The following is a 21,861-nucleotide window of genomic DNA, read 5'->3' on the forward strand; positions in this document are numbered from 1 at the left end:
TTTCTTGTATTATGCTCTTATTCTGAAAGACAATTTAGGGATTGATAGACGGTAATTAACATCACGTAAATCTCTAACAACGCATTCTGGCGCAGAAAGTAATGGCAATTGCAAACAATGCGCTTACAGTATACTTGCGTGTCCCTACTCACTTCGTCATTGACAGAAAAAGGTGAACAAAATTTAATTATTCCGTACACACGCCGCCGACTCAGTCGCAACCCGACCGGGGCGAAGCTAGGGGACTTGCGAATAAGCGAGTGGCTGCTAAGTATTGACATTTTATTTCGTGACTATAACAATTCCTTTAAATAAAAAAACAACCAACAAATTTAGCGACTTGTTAGGGTGTGATTTGAGTCTTCTGGAGATGCTACGACTTCCTCCAGAGCAGGATCTCTTCACTCCTCCATATATCCAGACAACCACTAACAACCACCATACAACAATGACATTCCCCTTTTGACATTTTTAACTGCCACACAAGTGTAGAAAGAAATTAACTGTGCAAGTTAAGCCCATTTTCAACATTTCATGTGAAAAGTTCCAGGTTGCGTCACGTTTCCACTCTTCGAGAGGCTAGCTTTTCTAACGTCATTTATTTTAAAGATGTTACGTCATGTGAAGGTGACGTATTTCTGACATGTGGTCACTCCGCAATGTTGTGTGCATCCGTTTTGATGTCTTGGGAAGCTTCACTACTTGTTTGTTGTCGTTTCTTGTTGACTCCCCGCGTGTCTCCATCGTAGCCAAATTTATTTGGTTTTAAACGACAGCGTCACTTGACGTGAATTATAATATACAGCTAACATTGTTTAATATTAGTCCGAAAATGTGGTTGTACAAATACGGACAAGTCCTTTCCCACTATGCATTTGTGTCAATTAATAAAACCCCATGGTAATACAGTAACATTTTGTTTGTTTACATTACACTGGTCACAGTTTTCTCTACCTTAAAAGCCACAATGAAATTCCAGTGTTACGATTTAAAGCCTACCCATTGTCATTTGCGTCAAATGAAAGAGGGCCGTGATTAATTATGCCCAAATGAAACAAAATTACGCAGGTATGTAATCGCATCATCTGGACGAATCAACCTCAGGCGGTTATTTACAATATGGGGTGCCATTAAATATTCAGTCCGCGGTAATCGCATTTAAAAATATGCAATTCCTCAACGAAGGGCGGTGCTCCGTCTTTTGGCAATGATTTAATAATCTTATATTTTAATTGAATTAGCAAGATGTGATAAATGACGGTGGTCACATGCAGGTATGAGCACTGTGGGGGAAGAGTATTTAAAAATATATATAATAGGGCATGCCAGGGCTTTTTAATCTGGATGTTTTTTTTTGTTTAAAAAAAATATATATTGAAAAAGAAAATTGTGAGTTTTTGTGAGTGTATTTGCGAGTTTTGAACCGATCTCACTTAAGTAGACCCCCCCCGTCACTGAGGAAGCCTTACATCCGATGTTGCTGGACGAGCTCTTAAAAAAATCCCATAATACTCACAGAGACGACGGAATACACTTGGCACTTATACATGTGTCACCATGTTAAATCACGAGTGGACACGAATCAATAAAGAAGGATTTGCTGCGGGCGGCTATTGCATGCTTGCATAATGGGCCGGTGTCGAGAGGGCTTCCCGGCAATATAATATTTTGTCTTTGCTATTGCTCTTCTTGAAATAGTAGCAAAGTATAGGGGTGTTTATTTGAGGAAATACTGTATCCAGCTTTTCTTTTCTGCATGGTTAAGAAGGTGTTTCCACTAATTAGAGTCTTCAATCGGCTGCCGATACGAGACACCTTACTTGCCAAAGTCCATTTAGCATGTCTTTTTCCTTCCATTTAGTGATTGTGTGTGTGTGTGTATAATGTGCACTGTACTGTGCAAATAGCACATCAACACACTCAACTCATTTACGGTAAGTTTTATTCCTAAAGCTAAAAAAAAAAAAAAAAAAAAAGAACATTCAATTCAAACATTTTAGAATTTTTGACCATATCTGGCTTTGGATTTTACGTTGCTTTCTTTTCATGTCATAATAAACTTCCTTGTTTTTTTTCAATATTTTGAATGGGATGATCTCTCTAAACGTTCTGAACTTCTGTTTCCGTGTTAATGTTGCGCAGACGTAGCTTAACTTCCCATGGTGATGTCATATCAACTTATTTAGAAAGCAACGAGGACACGCCATCCATCAATCACGGGGTAATTTGCGGCCGCGTAGTCCACTTACAATTACATTTACGCGGACATCTGAACTGATATTTTGTTTTAGATACAGTATTTCCCTTACATTTTTGGAAATACTTTATTTTCATGAGACAAGACAGAAAAAAAAATGACAGTTTGCTACGATGTAAAATATTTAGTGAACGGCTTGTATAACAGTGTACGTTTACTGTCCCCTCAAAAGATCTCAACGCACAGCCATTATTGTCTCAACCACTGGCAACAAAAGTGAGTACACCCCTAAGTTCAAATGTCAGTGAACTTTTTTTTTAATTTACCCTCGTTCGTTTTACTTTTTTTCTTCCCCCTTTTTGTCTGCAAGGTTATAGTAAGGTCTGCGCCAAGACTGGTAAAAACCAAGAAAGATCCAGTTCTATCTCATCCAGAAAGGAATGAATAAATTCTTAACGATCAATCATGGTCTTGCCTCATTTCAAGTTCGAACATTTTCAAGCTCAGAGGTATTCCCGCAAGGTTCCACGTGTAACGGAAACACCGGCTGACACTACAAACTCTTCATATTCCACTCAAACGCGTATTGGTTTATTCATCAGGCCTGCTCCCCGCAAAGTGAAGAAGCGCTTCAAGGAGAGGCGCCCCGTGGCGCTCGGCTACGATAAGAGGGACACGGGCGAGATGCTGCAGTGTCCTCCAGCTGCCTTCCCCCACCCAGTCATTCTTCCGCCGCAGTCGATGACGCCGTACTTTTGTTCATCCGGTCCCCGCCTCGGACCCCCGTTTTCCTTCCGTTGAACGATACCTCCGCTGACGCATTAAAACGCAGACGGCTTAGCTTGGATGCGTTGGCATCGGAGGCGTGTGCTGTCAACACGTGGCGTGACTCAAGCGTGGCGACAGACTATGAGAACGCACAAACGCGCACATGTCCGCCCACCACTCAAGCCATCTTGACTCCTCCTACCTCTTCCACATGACCCTCCACATTTTCCTCATCATTAGCGACATTGCATCGTTTCTTACCTTTCTATTCCCTGTACCATGCCTATTCACATTTTTTTTAACCACCGAGAAATGGGGAGGGTTTCTTGTCAATTCAAAAGAAAAAAGATTCAAATCACTCGGATCTCAAATCAGCTTTCCCCATTAATATGAATGAAAACGTCATGAAGTCGTTCCAGCACCCCGCCCCCCCCCCCCCAAAAAAACCGACATATTTTGTACCGTTTTTTTTTTTATAAGAAACATAGCACTGTACAACAGGACTGTACTGCACAAAAGCATGGTCATAACATAAAATGGAATGTAAAGAAATAAATAAATGGCTCAATTTTTTCCTTCACTGTATTTTTTACCTTTTTCATCACGCTCCATTTTTTTTTTTTTTTTTATACACACATACAGTAGGTCCACAGCTTAGAAACTCTTATCGCCCTTGACTGGTGTTAAATAGCCTTTATCGACTCCTGCATCCAGAATAGTCCATATCGTTAGCCTAATAGCATAATTGCCTGAGTCATTTTTAATTTACTGTCACAATAAGGTTAAAAAAAACACCAATGTTCTGTTTCTTCTGAGTCATACTAATCCGCAAAGGTTGAATCGAGGCAACTGGACCGCCCCCCTTTTTTTCTCAAAACGAAAAATGACTTGGGCAATTATGCTATTAGGATAACGATATTGTAAAAGTATTCTACCTGTACTTTCACATTTACAACTGAAGGTGGTCGGCTTTTGTGACGTTCGCTGCCACCATTCCGTGGCAAAGTGCTTGAAGCTCACATGTAGGTCCAATTTTTGCTACCAAGGGACAGATCGAAAAACTGTTTTCACGTCAAATGGTTTACACGATCAGGATTTTTGGGGCCGATCACTGAGTTTAAAAAAACGAGAAGATGGAGCAATGTGTCTATTTACATGACTTGTTCATTCACTGTATATACTTGTGTACTGTATACTATCATCAACAAAAGTATTTTCTAATCAGGTCATGTATTCTAATCAGTCAGGTCAAACCAACATGAGATGACAGAAATAATGCGTGCTAACCTACTGTAATTAAAGAACTTTATTGTAATTAAATTACTTCACACACACCGAAACGTTAAAGCATGAATCGACAGAACGGCAGCATGTTTACGTACAGCCGTACAAAGCTTGCTAGGCTACGTAATTTTTTTTTGCCTGCTTGCGAGCCGTATCGTATTAAAAGTACGTGAACATACCTCAAGCAATCCTTGAATGAAAGTCCTCTTCCGAGCACCGGTGACCACCAAAACACGTTTTCCCCCATTTAATTCTTATAATACAAACAACGCAATCCATTGTTGTTGTCGTCTCGATGATAACGAGTGTATCCGGTCGCATTTGAGTTGACAAGATAAAGCCCAGTGATCGTAAAAGACGGGATGCGGTGGTATCGGAATACAATATTTTATTGCAATAGACTGACATAGTGCAATCGTGAAAGACCAAATTTGTCTTGTAGTCTGATCCACGCATTACGTGTTGTCTGTCTCAGACGTGTTGTTTGTCCCACACCGCCGACATGTTTTTTAAAAAAGAAAAAACTTTATTGCCGGTCAGATATTTACAGTACTACTGTCAAAAGACACACGACAAGACTAAAAATAAACTAGATTTTGGATTCAAATACTGTACACGATGGTGGAGTAAATGTCTTTTGCGGAGCCGATCATTGATCGGATCAGCGAATTATGACAAAGCCGATCAGCATAAAATGCTAATTATCAGCCGATACCGATAAAGTCTACTCTTATCTGGTTCTCTTGGTTAGTTATTGCATGTCCTTACCGGGTTTTATTATTTTTAAAAAAAGCAGCACAAAGGCATACAGATCCACCATTATGCAAGGTCGTGCAGCTGAACAGGACCGGTTTAAAAAAGAAAAAGAAAAACTGTTTTCATAAAGTGTAATTAGCGTACATCGGGACGAGCCGAGAATGATCCTTGCAAAGCTTCGATGTAGAGATTTTGCGTTGACCTTGTTTGTAATCTAATTATTGAAATTATTGGTGTGTAACCATTTTTGCAAAGATTTTCTTTTCTATTTTTTTTTTTTAAGAAAAACGACTGTGTGTGTGTGTGAGAGACAATGTAACGTCAACAAATCTCATTCCCAATCAATAGCCCACATTTGCAACACTTGTTTCCTGAGATGTCCGGACGACTTCGGGTGGGTTCCGAGAAGCGAACGGGGCAATCGGAAAGCTCGAAACGCTGACGGCTAATTTGCTTGCGTCCGTCGTCAAGCACCTCTGATTATCCGTTCTGTTTCTGAGACGGCGAGGACAACAAAGGAAAGGCTGAAATTGCATCCTGCGATGCTGATGGATAAAGATAGACGACTTAACAAACAAGATTCGTATCAGCCCTACATAAATGAGCAGGGCCATCTTTAATATTCCGGACTGGATGTCGCTTTTCATAGGAGGTGGGCGGCGGGCATCTGGTTATGATAATATGCTAATAAACTACAAACTGCTTTTCAAGGCATCCAACTGAAGGTTACAGGCAGAGGCGGGCTGCTGCGGGGCGTCCGCTACTTGCGTTTTCAAGCACGTCGAGACGGTTGCAACGGGCCAAATAAACAACGGTGACAGGACGGAGACGGTGTGTGGACGCAGCGGGGCTTTGCGTTAATTAACGGTCAACAACACTGCGCCCCTGGACGCTGTCAGCGGTCCCGTGGAAGACGACACCACGGGAAAATACAGCAAGTGTATTTTTGGTAAATTGGGAGGAGTGTCAGAGGCCTGCTGGGGGATAACACGCAAAAACAGGTTTTGCTGTTAGTGTAACCGTATTGGACAAGCTGTCAATGCGAGCTGAAGTGATTTCGCAGAGCCGCAGCTTCCGTTTTTTTTTTTTCCCGGGAGGGGGGGGGCATCACTTGAGCTTTGGGAAGTCGCTTTAGTCATAGCGTGTTAGTGAAACTGCCATTCGACTGCCTCCTTCACACACCTCCATCGATTAGCACCGGAGAATCCTTTCACACACTCGCACACAGTGGAAAAATAGAACCCCGGAACACTGCTTGAGTGCTTATTTTTCTTTCCACAAAATGCTCTTCTGGCTTACTGGGGGCAACCATGTAATGCTTCGCAATCAGGACAAAAAGGGGTGCTGTGCCTCAACCATTAGCTGCCAGGCTTCTGATAGCTAGCAAATTTCAGGAATTTTCAAAGTTGGAAGCTTCATGGGAATTGATGGGAATCCGATCAAAGGTTGGCTCACCACACATCTTTCTCGTGCGTACACATCCCTACATGTTTGAGCTGGGAAAAAATATCCGCTTAAAGCCTACGGTGGAATTTATCCCACTGCGTCGTCGCACAACGTGACGAGAGGCGCTAGCCGCCAGCTAGCTTAGATGCTAACAGGCTTCGGTCCTAGCAATAACGACTACGTAACCCCCAATTGTATCAGATAACCACTGATGTCAACAAAGGCACTTAGTTTTCTATCTCTTGTGGGCAAGGGGGGGCTCGAAAACAATTGAGTGCCTCACATTTGTCAAGGATACTGGTTTCTGACTGTGGCTCATTTGGGCCAATTTCCTAGTAGGGTTTAATCATAATACAAACCCTGGAATTCTAACCAAATGGCCAACGTCCTCTTCAATTCCGGGCAGACTTTTTTTTCATGAGACCTTTCATTAAAGACACGTCCACCCAAATTCGTGTCGATTGGTCGCACTTCCCAGGGGGTGCTACTGAGCCAGTATTAGGGTAGTTATGTTTTTGACGTTTAAAATACAACACAGGATACATGCGCTTACAAAAAAAGTATGCATTTTTGGGCATGTTGAATCACCCTAAACAGGGGACACATAAAAAATAAAAACTTTTTTTTTTTTATAAAAAGCTCCAAACCACTGTGTGAAAAAGGAACACTGTTTGCGTACATGTGAATGATTTAGCTGTGAATGTGTGTTTGTGTGTTTAGAGAGGTGCTCTGTGCACACACGGATAAGGCTCCCTGCTCCAAAACCCCGCCACAGTCCTCCTCCATCCTCCTGACTTCTATTGATCAGCATACACGGCAAACATGGTTGCAGTTGACTGTAGTGACAGGTAAACTCAGGGAGCGCTGAGTAAATGTCTTGCAGTATTGTTTTTACAAAAAACAAACAAAAAAAACAAACGGGAACCAATCCATTTAAACAGGGGATTCATTTGTATGCCACCCGCCTGCTTCAAACTTATGAAATCCTTTTTTTTTTTTTTTTTTTTTTTAAATGTTTTTGTTGTTGTTGTCATAGTTCTCAGAAAGTGCCAGTGAGGAGCGCTCAATGCAATAAAAGGAAACACATCTCGGAGGAAAAGACGAACGACCCTGAAAGAAATGCTTCATTATCTTACTTTAAAAATGAATACAGTGGTGCCTCGATTTACCACTTTAATTTATTCGCAAAGCACTCAAGTCTCAGACCAACTTTTTTTTTTTTTAACTCAATGAAAATGTTACAGCCACCCGCCCCAAAATAAAAAAAGAAAAATAGCACTCTACAGAATAAAATTACAAAGGAGAAAGGAAAAAAAATAATATTTTTCCTGAAGAGCGAAATTTATTTTCAGATCACTTTCACTGAACTTAATCTTGGCAAACTATTTGCCTTTTTCGCCACTCTTTCAAGCATCTTCTCAATCTTTCACTGTTCGTGATCCGCAGCTTTAGAATTTTTTTTGCCATATTGTGCTTCAATTTAATAAACATTGTGCTGCTCCTTCTGGTGTGCGCACCTTGGCCACAAGGGGGCAGTGTAATACAGACTCGTTAAACTGCAGTAATATTTATCATTTTCCAGAGGATAAAGAATATAGTCCTGAGTATTGTTATATCACCTGTCTACATGTGTTGCTCTACCGTTTGTGTTGAAATAAGTGTTGCTTTAAGGGTCATAATATCGTGACACCGATGCTATTCGCTCGCATTTTACATTGTTAGCATTACGCGAAACAGATTTTTTAAAGGCGATATGAGGATTTTTGTTATCTTTGTTTTATGTTTATGTTTGAAACCTATTTCTAAATGATATTTTCAATATTTGCCAAACAACTGCCTCTTGTGAAGTGAAAATTTGGCTGAATGATGGCTTGTATCATGACAAACTCGTAAGTCGAGTCACTTATATCTCAAGGCACAAACGTACGGTAAACGTGCTCGTATTTTCGTCGCACGGTGTCGGGTCGCTCCACAGGAAAAAAAACAAGTAGATGAATTTGTGAATAGCGAACTGTGAGTGCATGGGAAATTACTGTTCCCGCTTTGTTTACTTCCGATGTTGACGGCTTGGGTAGTTGTTTCAGTTGTTTGGTAAATGTAACCACATGATACTGGATAGGACTCCATTACAAATACTTGGAAAGAGTCTAAACATAAATAGGCAGTTGGAATCCAGCTTCAGTTGACGATTTAGTTGTCGTAGCCGACCGACCTGCCCGGCATTCGGATGACCGAGAGGCCCGTGGAGGACTGGTCTCGGTCCAATCAAACCAAGCGTCGGTGGAGAATGTGGCTGGGGGGGAGGTCACGTGGGAGCTCGCTGGCTGTTCAAGTGTAATTCATGCACATATAAATAACTGTCACTGGCGCGGCTAATTAGATTAAATAGCTCGGCGGAGAGGGGGAGCCAAGCTATGACTTGATTTACTGGCTGAGGAAATACATATTCCTATTTATTACTATTTCTATTCATTTGTCGTATTGGAGCTAGAATGCACACAAGCTTTACTTAAAACCTGTTTCAACAGGTTTCTGAAAAACTAGACCAGTAGCGAGTCACAACGTTATTGTTCCCATACTTAAGGCTAATACCGAGCAAAATGCTACCCAACAATACATGTGAAATGAAAAAAAATCTCAATAAATAAAACAGACAAGTGGTGCCTTGACACATCAGTTTAATTTGTTCTGTGACCACGCTCGTAATGCAAAACACCACCTGGGGGGAGTATAAGACAGACAGACAGACAGAAAGATATACCATTCATTCATATGTTTTGACTCCTCTCAGCTCATCAGTACGGCACTACATGATAAAGATTATATAACTGGGAGCAGTGTTATATTGTCTGTCTAAATGTGCTGCCGCACCTTTTGTAATTTATCATTAGCATTAAGCTAGTAGACTGAAAGGCTAAGCTATGTTGTTTAAAACACACAATCTGTAATTCTCAGTTTTTTTGTTTAGTTTGACAGTAGACTTTATTAAACAGCTTGAAGCTTTTTTAGCACTCGTGTCTCAAGTCTGCGTTCGTAAGTCAAAGCAAAGAAATTGTCCAGATGGCTCGTATCTCAATAAACCCTCAAGTCACTTGTATCTCAAGGCTCCATTGTACAATAATGAAAATAAAAATAATAATAGCAATAAAAAAAAGGAACATAATTAAAATCAGACCATGCGATGATACAGTATATACTGTAAATAAAAAGGAAATAAATCTTTATGCAATGCTGAAAAAAACAGAATAATCCATTGCAAAAAAACCCAACCAAAAACGACTACAATATTGTGGACATGGCTGTCGGAAAAATGAGGACAGATACAAACGCATGGTGGTGAAAATGTGTGGAAAAAAGAGAGGGAAAATGACAACTTTGAGAGAATGTAAGAAAACGTAATGGACTGAACATACCTGGAATCTGTGCAGCTCCTGCATTGGAAGGAGGAGAAAAGAGGGCGTGGGGGAAAAGAGAAAGGAAAGTTAGCATTCAGAGATTTATGGTCATTTCTACAGAGGCTCATGCTGTTATCATATAAATAAAACGAAACGCAGGAGGGAGGGACGAGCTTTTGTGCGGTTTCGCCACGGAAAATGCAAATGGTTCATCATTAAACGCTTATTAGACATACGGCCGGTCGTTGACCTTTGAATGTAAGCAGAGTTAAAAAAAAAAAAAGGCTAATAGAAGAGTCGCCTATAAATTGAAAGTGAATATTCACTTTACTGCAGGATTTTTGGAATAATGGCAAGAATGGAGGCAGAGTGGACAGAATATAAAAGTGGCGTAGCTCCCCTCAGCATAAATGTGGACGTACACAGCATTGTGGCGAGACCACGTCAGAATCATCTGAGAGACTGTTTTATGTGCTGCTACTTTGGCTAGCAATAAAGTTCAAACAGGTTCAACAGTTGATTCTTTAACTAATTTACTGCCCCGGACATTTATGTATATTCGTCAACTGGAATGCAACCGTTTACTGCCAAAGACGAATATATTTGTCAAGTACGTTTTTCATTGGGTAGGGCCTGTCCAATTCAGATTTGTACACCACTGCAATAACTGACAGATCCCTGTAGGTGGTGGCATTGCATCGCTTTGGATTTGAGAGCAGCATTCAGCGGAGCTTTTGAGTTGAAGATAGAGAATAGCGGGAGAGTCTCGGCTTGTCATATCAATTATGAGGGAGAGAAATGCCGACTTGTCGGAAGTTGGAAAAGTTTAGGCACCTCACACTTGAACAGAGAATGTATGTGGATAGTATATGTGTGAAAAATTCAAGAAAATGTGTGTCGCGATTGTGAGAAAAGATGATGCAGGCCATTGAGTGACTGGCAAGCGCCATGCAAACTTATGAGCACAATTGTACATATATGGAGTCATATGTACCCCTGTCATATTGCAATGAAAGTGTAGGCTACACCGTTTTCATAACCTCAAGGTGGCATACTAGAATGAAAGTGTACAACTTTTTCATAGCCTCTAAGTGGCGGTGGCATAGTGGAATTAAAGTGTACAGCTTTTTCATAACCTCTAGATGGCGACATGCATTTATAAAATGTGAACATTTTTATTTTTTCATTTTTTTTACCACGGCCCACCCAATCAGAACCCGAGCGGTGTTCTATTATTGGACTTCTGTACTCATCACGGATTGTCCATAACGTGCCTGTGTGGGTTTTCTCCGGGCACTCCGGTTTCCTCCCACATCCCAAAAACATGCATTAATTGGAGACTCTAAATTGCCCGTAGGTGTGACTGTGAGTGCAAATGGTTGTTTGTTTGTATGTGCCCTGCGATTGGCTGGCAACGAGTTTGGGGTGTACCCCGCCTCCTGCCCAATGATAGCTGGGATAGGCTCCAGCACGCCCGCGACCCTAGTGAGGAGAAGCGGCTCAGAAAATGGATGTTCAAGCATAAGGGTGTCCACACATGCACTTGGCACCAGGACACCCTAGGTCGCAGTTCGATGATCGACTTTGTGGTCGTGTCATCGGACTTGCGGCCACATGTATTGGACACTCGGGTGAAGAGAGGGGCGGAGCTGTCAACTGATCACCACCTGGTGATGAGTTGGCTCCGATGGTGGGGGAAGATGCCGGTCCGACATGGCAGGCCCAAACGTATTGTGGGGGGCTGCTGGCAGAATCCTCTGTCAGAAGGAGTTTCAACTCCCACCTGTCATCCGGGAGGATCTCAGAGTAGAGGCGCTGCTCCATATCGAGAGGAGCCAGATGAGGTGGCTGGGGCATCTGATTAGGATGCCTCCCGGACGCCTCCCTGGTGAGGTGTTCTGGGCACGTCCTACCGGAGGAGACCCCGGAGACGACCCAGGACACGCTGGAGAGACGACGTCTTTCGGCTGGCCTGGGAAGGCCTCGGGATCTCCCTGCATGAGTTGGATGAAGTGGCTGGGGAGAGGGAAGTCTGGGCCTCCCTGCTAAAGCTACTGCCCCCGCGATCCGACCTCGGATAAGCGGTAGAAAATGGATGGATGGATGGGTGGAAAGTCTTTTTCATTTTCTCCTATACCTATGTGTAATTCGCACTATTGACTTTTGACAATTTTATGGGTGAAAAAAATACGCATTATACATGAGAAATTATGGTATGTGTTCTTGGTTACTTCCCATCACTTCAAATCTCACTAGTATGGGAGTTATTCTCTGTGCACTATCCAGCCTTGGAACAAAACGACAACGTTGGCCTGCGTTGCCGACGACCATCTTGCTGCCAAGTGGGCAGCGGGACACCTACTATGCAGCAGCTCTTGATTAGCGAACCTATTTCCTCTTCAACGTCAGCCAATGTTCAATCACGGTGATATTGTAATTAGCAGAGTGAGCGAGGCTGGGAGGCTACAATTGAGTGGAGGTGTTCGAAATGAGCGCGGAGCGAATGAGCGAGAGGGGTGGGGTTCCTCCACAAAAGCGGCGGCATATTAGGAATACTGTGAAAATTATCTGGAAGAAAATGTCGCTTTTGAATGCTTCCACCTCCCATAGAGTACCATTTTGCATGTACACTTTTGCTTGCAGAGAATGAAAAAGGTTATGAAATATATAACATTTTAACATATTTACAGCACTACTGATTTGTATGGTGTGTCCTCGTTTTACGATGGCGTTTCGAGTCTAAACCTTACCGTAGTCAGAAATACATGATGAAAGTAATTTTCAAAGACAGTGAGGCCTTCAGATAAGAGTTGTTGGAATGTGTATTTTAATGAAGAAAAATAGCAGTCCATAATACTGTACTTTATAAAACTGTCCAGTAATGACAATTAAACAATAATAAAAAAAACAAAGTCACACTCAATCAATTGAATGGCCATTGTGCTGCTCTTTTTGATGTGCCCACCTTGGCCACCTGGTGGCAGTATAAGATACAGACACATATATTGTTCATTGAGATGTCTAACTCATATGGGTTAATCAGTACGGCACTAATATTTATCATCCTCTGCAGAGGATAACAACTGAGGACTGTGAGTAGCGTTATATTGTCGAGTCAAAGGAAAAAATAAAAATCTCAATGAATTCGTAAGTCGATTCACTTATCTGAAGGCACCACTGTTTTTGCGTCTCTTGGGTGCCGGCCTGTGGCGGATTTCGACGTAACATTCATTCATTCATTCTTGCCTTGCACTTTGCTGAAACCAAATACTAAGATTGGCATTCAGTCGACAAAAGACCTCAACCCTGGTTGCACAAGCTGACAAACTCAAACACTGTCGCCTCATCCACCCTATATAAGTATAGCAAGCAATAATGTGTTGATTAAATCTGAGATCAGCTGCCTAAGGGGCATGAAATTGGACATGATGAGTGTGGCACATTAAAAACTAATTATCAATAGCACCGATCCAATTGTCTTTCCTTTAAACCAGTCACGGCGGTAAATCAAGTGTGGCGAATGGAACACTGTGTATCACAATCAGCTCTGGGTTAACAACCCTACCTGTATTCTGGTGGCTTCAACACATATTCATACTGTCATTTCATTACTGAACAGGGTTGCACTTCCTGCTCCCAACAAAACAAGCAATGTGTACGTTCTTGAGCTTAGCATACACTTGTATAACTAGACGATGTTGAGTCGTTGCGTGTTGTCAAGTTAGATTTCCCTTTTGGTCAGATTAATGTGACAAATGCATCCCATCCGTACTCATAATCCCCCCCCAGGTACTTATTTACTGACTAATTGGCGACATTAACGGATGAAGTCAAGGCAGCTGGTTTGTTTCAATGGAAGACTAATCTAAAATGCAATGAGAATCTTGTATTTCATTGTCTTTACCCGCAACCGGATGCACCATTGCACAGCCTTACCATTGGACACTGGACCCTGAATCAGTCAGGTTGTCACCAAGACCTTCCCAAGCCCCAGCACCACTAAGCACCCTTAAAGGTTACCCGACTTTTAGGGTGATTAGTTTTGGGCTACCTTGGATGTTCTGACTTTTTTTTTTTTTCCAGGTCCAGAAAGCCATAAAACTTATATTGGAGGAAAACTAGCACCCAAATTTGGCATCAGATTTAACTTCTAAAGGGATTCAATTATTAGTCAGCCAGCCAGTTTCAAATAGTAACCCCAAAATAGGTGTTACAACAGGTGCTGCCAAAGCCCCAAATCATTCCGGATGGGCATAAAGCCTTCCGAACCCACACTAAGCACTCAAAACTGGCACTGAATCTAATATTTGTTAGTGTTCTATTGAGACTTGGCTCGTTTCCACACAACTTTTGGAGAGGGTCTTGGCAAATCGTAAAAGTTTCTTTAAAGTGGCCTCATACGATTCACAGAACTGACGCCAGTTAGGATTGCATTAGTTTGGTGGAGGTCTGTCATCTATTCAGTTCTCATCTTATTTATCGGCTGTCGGACTGTCTCACAAAAAATAACTTTGCAGCAAAAGGTCAGTAATAGCATGGTTACTTTGCACATTAATTAAGTGACCTAAAATGAGACTGTCTACGTTTTCAGCTGTTGTTCCAACCACTTCCGAAGGACGCTTCCAACCGTGTGGTTGCTAAGAGACTTGATTGAAGGACTGTTAATGAACCGGCCTCTCGCAAACAAAGGGATTTCAGCTCTCTTATGCACTGAGCTGTAATGCGACTGTCACTTGACGTAACCTAAGAGGTATAAACGTAGCCTAAACTCCCCTCCGATTCCCATTGCAGCTTCTTCCTCCTTTCCAATGCCCCTCTCGTCCACCACCGCCCCCCACCCCCCTTCCCAGATGCTGCTTACCCATCCACGCTTCGTTTTACCTCTGGCTGTCTCTGGGACACAGCGATTAGAACGTCGGGGTCTGTCCCGCCGATAAGGCCGTGAAACCCACTTTGTAGCCTCGCTCCACCAACAGCCACTTCAAACAACCGCGCTTGCCTTGACCGTGCTGGATAGAACCGGCCAGAGAAACAAGTCAACGCAATAAAGCCCCGTTCGTGACAGTAAAACTTTATGCGTCAAGCTGCTTCTTACTGCTAACATTTTTGCATGCTTATTTACAGTCCCATCTGGTGGATTGTGTACACAAAGTGTTACAGAAATTATTGTGCTCATACGCTGCAGTTCATTAAAAAAAAAAAAAAGTCCTAAAACATTCTTCATAAATCATGTGCTTCAGTTATGTTTACATTTGATTCACTGATAATTGAAATATCCAGAATTAAAACAGCATGCACAACAGATTGTTCAAACAAAATTCAGACTTTGTATGTCTGAGTCATTTTTCGACCACTTTAAAACTCCTCACACAAACCTGGCTTTTTTTTTTTGTCAGTGATTTTAGAGGGGAAAGATAGGAGAAAGCCGTGACCAGGGCTTAATAAAGCCCTAAGAGCAAGAATTTTAAAAAGGACACACCGCGCCAGTAATGGTCATTTTAATCGGTTCATTGATCGTTAAGAATTAATAAGATGTGTGGAATTAATTGCGTCTTATAAGCAATGGAAGCAAAACAGAGTGCGATTTAGTCTCAGTCAGACAGTCTCAATGTTTGCAGTACGACCAAAATACCCTTGTCATCTTTGAAGCTGGATAAATATCGCCGTCACCTAGGCTTCCTTCCGCCAAAACATATACTGTATCAAAGTCTTCGCTTTATTAGTTTGTTTCCTACTCTCAGTGATGCTAAATACGGGACGATAATTACAATTTGAAACGGTAACACTAACCGCTGTACATTTGATCAAACTTACTGTAATTTCTCGTGTGTAATGCATATATAAAACGCATCCCGAAAGTTCACCTCAAAATTCTGGAAAACCCTTCTACCTATGTATAATGCATTTTGCAAACAATATTTCACAAATTCTGCCAGGGTATCTAAACTTATGAGCACAACTGTACATATATATATATATATATGCAGTCATACATACCCCTGTCATATTGAAATGAAAGTGTAGGCTACACCTTTTTTATAACCACTAGGTGGCGGTGGCATATTAGAATGAAAGTGTACACCTTTCTTATAACCTCTAGGTGGCGTTGGCATTTTGGAATGAAAGTGCACAGCTTTTTTATTAACTACTAGATGGTGGCATACATTTATAAAATGTTAAAGTTTTATTCCATTTGCCCCTATCCTATATGTATGTATAATGCATACTATTGACTTTTGACAATTGTTTTGGGGAAAAAAAATTGCATTATACACGAGAACTTACAGTAATTGGTTAACAGTCTCATCCTTACGCTCTACGCTACGGCGACATTATTCTTCTCAATACAACACTAGCGTCAGAACAGTAGTTCAGAAAACTCAACAGATTAACACATTAGATCTCATCACTCAAATAACTGATTGTTATTTTTTCACTGAAGTTAAAATTTTGTCAAATCCCAAGCCCTAGACATAAGTAAATCAATTGCAGCAGTCCTGACACGAATCTTTCCAAGACTTTCTAAGTCGGTTTCATTGGTACTGACATTTCGAGGCTACAAACAGCCCGGGATGAACTAGCTTGAGGTTCGACACTACAATATGTCGTCATGCTGCACGACAAGGAACACTCAGTTACTGTCGTAGATACTTTTTAGATTTGTTTTAAATTCATGGTCCTGGAAGTACTTTTCATACAAATATTTACTGTAATTATGACTTTACTACTGCGCTAGCCTAGGTTAGTGATAGACTACGGCATTATGAAAGAATATGGGGTCATGGGACCCAAGAAGGCACTCTTAGTTACCACAGTATTTACAATTTTTCATTATTTTATATTCATGGCCCTAGAAGTGTTTTTCATACAAATATTTACCGTTATCATGACATTATGACATTACTACTGCGTTACTGATAAGACTCCAGCAGGCGGAGTGGAGGGCTCTGAGTCTAATCCTTGAGGTGTTTTAAAAGGGAAAAGACTTGGGGCCTCCTTATCTCTGGGGGTCAAGCGAAGGTCCACAACCATCAATTTTAAATGAGTAGAATGGATTTGCGGTAATGGAAACCCAATGGTTCCAGACAGCATTGGGACCTGGTGGTGCGAAGAGACACCAAAGAGCGGGACGATAGGCGGACCACCCGACTGTGCGAGAGTAGAGAGGAAGTGGAGAAACTGATTTGGGGTTCACACTATGAAAGTCCTGATGCATGAGAAATCTAGCGGCGGGGCATTCATGTGAAGCCGTCTCTCTTTAGGGTTCGAATACTTTGAATTGCCTCCAATTTAAAATGCATCCATCAACACAAGCGGCGACCAGTGGTGCCTGTAAAACAAGTGACCTTGGAGGTTGGAGGAGAGATGCTTCAGTTCGGAAGGTCGTACGGGAGAGTATAGAGATATCACATTGCCTGTTGGTGGCGGAAGTCTATTTTAGGTGTTAAACCGCTCTTGACGAAGGCACACCCAAACACAGACCTGCTAGAAATACTACCATCACTTTCTGTTACATTACAGCTGGTCCAAACTGTGAGCACTGTGTAAATAAAAAATAAAAAAACAAAAAAATCCACAGGTTTAAAGGTTTTCAGACACCATAAGGTTGCTATTATTACCTCAGCGAAGACAGTTACGTATACTAACACCCAGGGACTAAGTCGGTACTGATAAACTGCGAGAGAAAAAAACAGCATATAGTTTGTTTTGTTACAAAGCATGTGCTTCAGTTCCAGTTGCACTTTGTTTGATAGGAAAGAAACGATTAGAAACTGCAATTCAATTCCATCAGTCGGCATGCATTACTCCAAGTCTCTGCAACTTGGATTTCTAATGAAGTCTCGCCTGGCAGCATGGTCTGTCGAGAAAATATTGCGTCATTGTTATTTTTTTGACCAAATAAATAGCTATCTTGAGAGCTTAATCGAACACAAAAGCTTTGGCCGGTTTCACTAAGCTACATGGAATTTGGTAGGCACGTCGATCATTAGCAAACCCACAAAAAAGTCCCAAGAACCTATGTTATAAAAATGAAGGGAAGTCCTGCCATTGTAGTTTGAAACAGCCATTAACGGGTCTTGTTGGCAATTTGCAGGGGCCCTTCAAAGAGGGAGTTGACCAAGACATTTGGTCTGATTGCTGCAACATTTGAACCATACATACAGGCAACACTACATTGCCAAAAAGTTGGGTTTCGTCATTACGTGAAGGCGTAGCATGGCATTCAATTTTTGACAATTTACTATACAACACAAAGCTGGTTTAAAGCGTCCAGTTTGGGTTTATGTTTACAATTTCCAGATAACCCTCAAAGAGGAACTCGTCTGAGAGATTTTGCCTGATTTCTACCAAATTTGAACCACGTATATGAGACAGAGAACTGTAAATTGTGAAAATTGTTTTACTCATTGCATTTGGCTGGCACATAGCGTTAAAGTTTGATGACTCGCCAAACACAAACACAAATTACTAACTCAACCCACCAATGTCTGAGCTTAACCAAACCAAAGTAAGTACTTTACAGCTAAGTGATCTTTTGACAAATATCCACATCGGTATATTCATTCTTTGTCGACCCTTTAAAAGTCCTTTGCTAATGGCAATATAACGTGTTTTTTGTTTGTTTGTTTGTCTGCTGTGTTTTACAGATTGAAATGCTTCACTCTCGGGGCTATTACGCAATGTACTCATTCCCTTCCAGCCTCGCTCTTTACTTAATTGAATCAGCCGGTGCCCATATCAGATGTTCCTTAACAGAACCCCTGAAACCTATCCACCCTTTTCCTAATACCATTAGCCGGGAGAAGCGGGCGAGCAAGATGGATGCTTTAATCCCGTCGCACAAAAGGAGCACGTGCCCTGCAGTCAGGACACAAGAAGCAGCGTTCGCAATATTCCTCGCTCGGAGCAGTCGTCTTGACCTATCACCGCCTGATCAAGAGCTACAATAACAAGAGGCCATTTTCTGTGCGCGCACTCCCAAGTCACAGGCTCAATATAAGCAGCAGGAAATAAATTACCGCAACACGTTACAGTCGGCGGCACTTCATTTTCCAAGCTATCGCCGTCCCCTGTTAGTATAGTCCCCACGTCCGCATTGGCGCGGCGCGAACTGGCGCAGATACGTCGTAAAGTACGTCCAATCTGACACAATGGCAACGCAGATGAATGAGGTTCCATTCTTATTCTGCAGCCAATTTTCTGCTGTGTCAAACCGCAGCCCAGCTAAGAGGGTGGTACATTATTTCCGGCCTTGCTCAGGTGCAAGCTGATCATATTTGGGAGGCAAGCACCAATCATTAAACAGTGGACCCCCACTAGTTGTGGGGCATAGGGACCGCGAATAGTGAAAATCCGCAGATAATTGAGGGCCATTATAATTACACTGGGAAAAAAAATCAATCTAAACCGCCAATAAGCGTTTTTCGGGATTAATTACATTGAAATTAACAACTAAAATGGCTCAAAAAAGGAAGCAAGGTTGACTAAAATGAGCAGCATAGATGCCAGAGGGTTTTAAGTATATACTCCAGTGGTCTTATTTCCGCTCCCCTTGCATAAATATGACTCAAGGGACTGCTCTTATTCCTCCTCTCTAATGTTCCCCTTTTAGCCGTCTATCTTTTCATTCTTCCATTCTCCAACACATAGAAGGAATCTGGTTTCCCTCCCTCATTTTATTTTTTCATGCTGTCCAGAGTGGCGTGTAATTGAATCTGCAGAGAAAAGCATGAGCAGGAACAATTAGCTTAGTCGCTCACAATGTGGACATAGAGGCGTAGAGTAGAATAAGCACAGCGGGAGAGATAAAGCCCGAACGGAGCGCCACCGGAACGGCAAGAACAACACCGAGCACGCGTTATTCTGTTCCCACAATAACCTTGACATCGGCGTCGTTTTATGATTCCGCTTACCTGGCGTCAGCGGTGCTATGTGAGGAAGTACAAATACTTTGTTACTGTCTTTCAGTAGATTTTGAAGGTATTTGTACTTTTAAGCCCTACTTTTGAAAACAAATATGGGTAATTTCTACTCCTTGGTCAAAATCTTTTTTTTTTTCTTGGAACTTATTATATATAAGGTAGCAGCGTGGAGGAACGTAAACCAGGGAACTTTATAATGCATTATGAGGCACGAACCGAGATGTTCCCCATTTATGGTTTTAATTCTAATCAGTTTGACGCTTCTCGGGTTAAAAAAATTCTCTGTCTAATCTGAAAAAACATACTTTGTAAAGTGTATGTTTTTCAGATAATTTTTTGTTAGTAGTTTGTTGCCTTATTTTTTTTCCTTCTCAGTATGTGCACGATGCAAGATTATAAAATAAGGGAAACTATTTTGTGCACAGTTTTAAGTACAGAGTGTCAGCACTTTTGTCACTTCTGTCAGATGTAAATGGCAGCAGTACTTTCAAGTTGCAACCACAGAAGTTGAACAATTTGGAGTTCGATATTTTCGGTAAAAAAAACCAAAAAAAAAAAACCTCAAGTTCATCATTTGTGAGCAGTCAGCGCACAACGTCACTCGACCTACATTCAGACTGTGAAGGATTAACTCAGCGTGTTTGTTTTCTAATTTCTGGAATGGAATTGCATCTGGCTGCAAAACCACTGAAATCAGGAGCAGTCTTATTTAAACTCTAATTACCATGGCAGCGAAGTTGATGACTCACTATCCAACATGAAAACCTCAATAACTCAAGGAAAGAGCTTGACCAAAATATCCTTATTGATGAAACATTGCAGTTCAGAGAGAGCAATATTACAATATAACAAATTACTTTCAAATGACTTGTAATTACTCATGTATAATACATCTCAAGTCTCTAGAACAAAATGAGCAAAATGAACAGGAAGTCTGCCAGTGCGGTTTGAAGCGGCCATCCTGACATCCACATGGAACTTGTACTTCTTTTTCTCAAACAGCGCAAACATCATTCACATGTCACACATACAGTACACATACACACACACACACACACACACACACACACACACACACACTTTTATATACTCAGTCCCCGCTCCTGGAAACGTGCAGGGAAAGAGATCCACAAGATCCCTAAGGAGGCCGCACCATTTAAAGGCACAACACACTACATGCTAGGGTGTGTGTGTGAGTGACTTAATTAATTACACTTCATAAAAAAAGTTTATTTCTTGACATACTCTTTTTATTATGTTTTGTGTTTGTATTTTACAATTTGGGGTTATTTTTCTTTCTTGAAAACACGGAACAAAAATATTGCTGTTTTTTTGGTGTCTGGAACGGATTAATGGCATTTCCATTTATTTCAGTGGGGAAAGTTAATTTGCGATAAAAGTAATTTGAGTTTCGGTTACGGACAGAATGAAACTCATAAGTCAAGGCACCGCCGTGTTTGATTCGATCGCTAAAAAGTTTGCCAGAAAGTTATAGTTTTGACGACAAAAAACAGCTGACGCCATTACAACCAATGGCAAAGTGTCACCGTCCCCGCCTTACCCTTCACTTGTTCAAGTAATCTATAAACACCAATTTTACTTTATTGACCATATGCTTTAATCGCATTCTACCATTTCCCAACTAGCAACAGCAGCATCACCACCTCTTAAATTTCCATCAAAGATTTCAGGGACAGCACAATAATAAGAGTCTCCTGCACGAAAACCCCAGGCCCTGTTTATGCTGTTATATAAGTGCACCGATGCAGGACAGCGGAATTCATGAATATCTCAACCGAGCACAACAAGAGACACGCAAAAAGAAAAAAAAAAAGAGCGGTTTTTTTCCTGCACATATATTCCCCAGTGCGCAGCGCTGACACTGGCAGATGATGGACCATAAATACTTCATAAATAGCAATTACCTCAAAAAGCAGACGCGAAGAAAAGAGCAGCTTTTTCAGTCAATTACAGTATGAGGCTTCTCTCTCTCTCAAAGGGTGGAGAAAGATGATTCTTTCCTTTCAAGCGGCGAGAGAGAGTGAGGGGGAAAAAAAAGGAACCTCTATCATGTTGTGAAGCCTCAATAATG

At 41.5% G+C, this 21,861-nt stretch overlaps 1 protein-coding gene across 5 annotated transcripts in view; it reads right to left on the bottom strand.

Annotated features, from left to right (window-relative positions):
- Positions 1-21,861, bottom strand: part of cadm1a (cell adhesion molecule 1a) — a 291,908-nt gene that overhangs the window by 72,137 nt on the left and 197,910 nt on the right. For 4 of the 5 annotated variants that reach the window (XM_061702697.1, XM_061702694.1, XM_061702698.1 and 1 more), the window contains exon 2: positions 9,865-9,882. The exons of the other annotated variant lie outside the window; for it this stretch is intronic. In XM_061702697.1, coding sequence (XP_061558681.1) covers positions 9,865-9,882 — 18 coding nt within the window. The remainder of the gene's footprint in view (positions 1-9,864; positions 9,883-21,861) is intronic. 5 annotated transcript variants of the gene reach the window in all.

This window comes from Phycodurus eques, chromosome 17, assembly GCF_024500275.1.
Source record: "Phycodurus eques isolate BA_2022a chromosome 17, UOR_Pequ_1.1, whole genome shotgun sequence".
NCBI classification, from domain to species: Eukaryota; Metazoa; Chordata; class Actinopteri; order Syngnathiformes; family Syngnathidae; genus Phycodurus; species Phycodurus eques.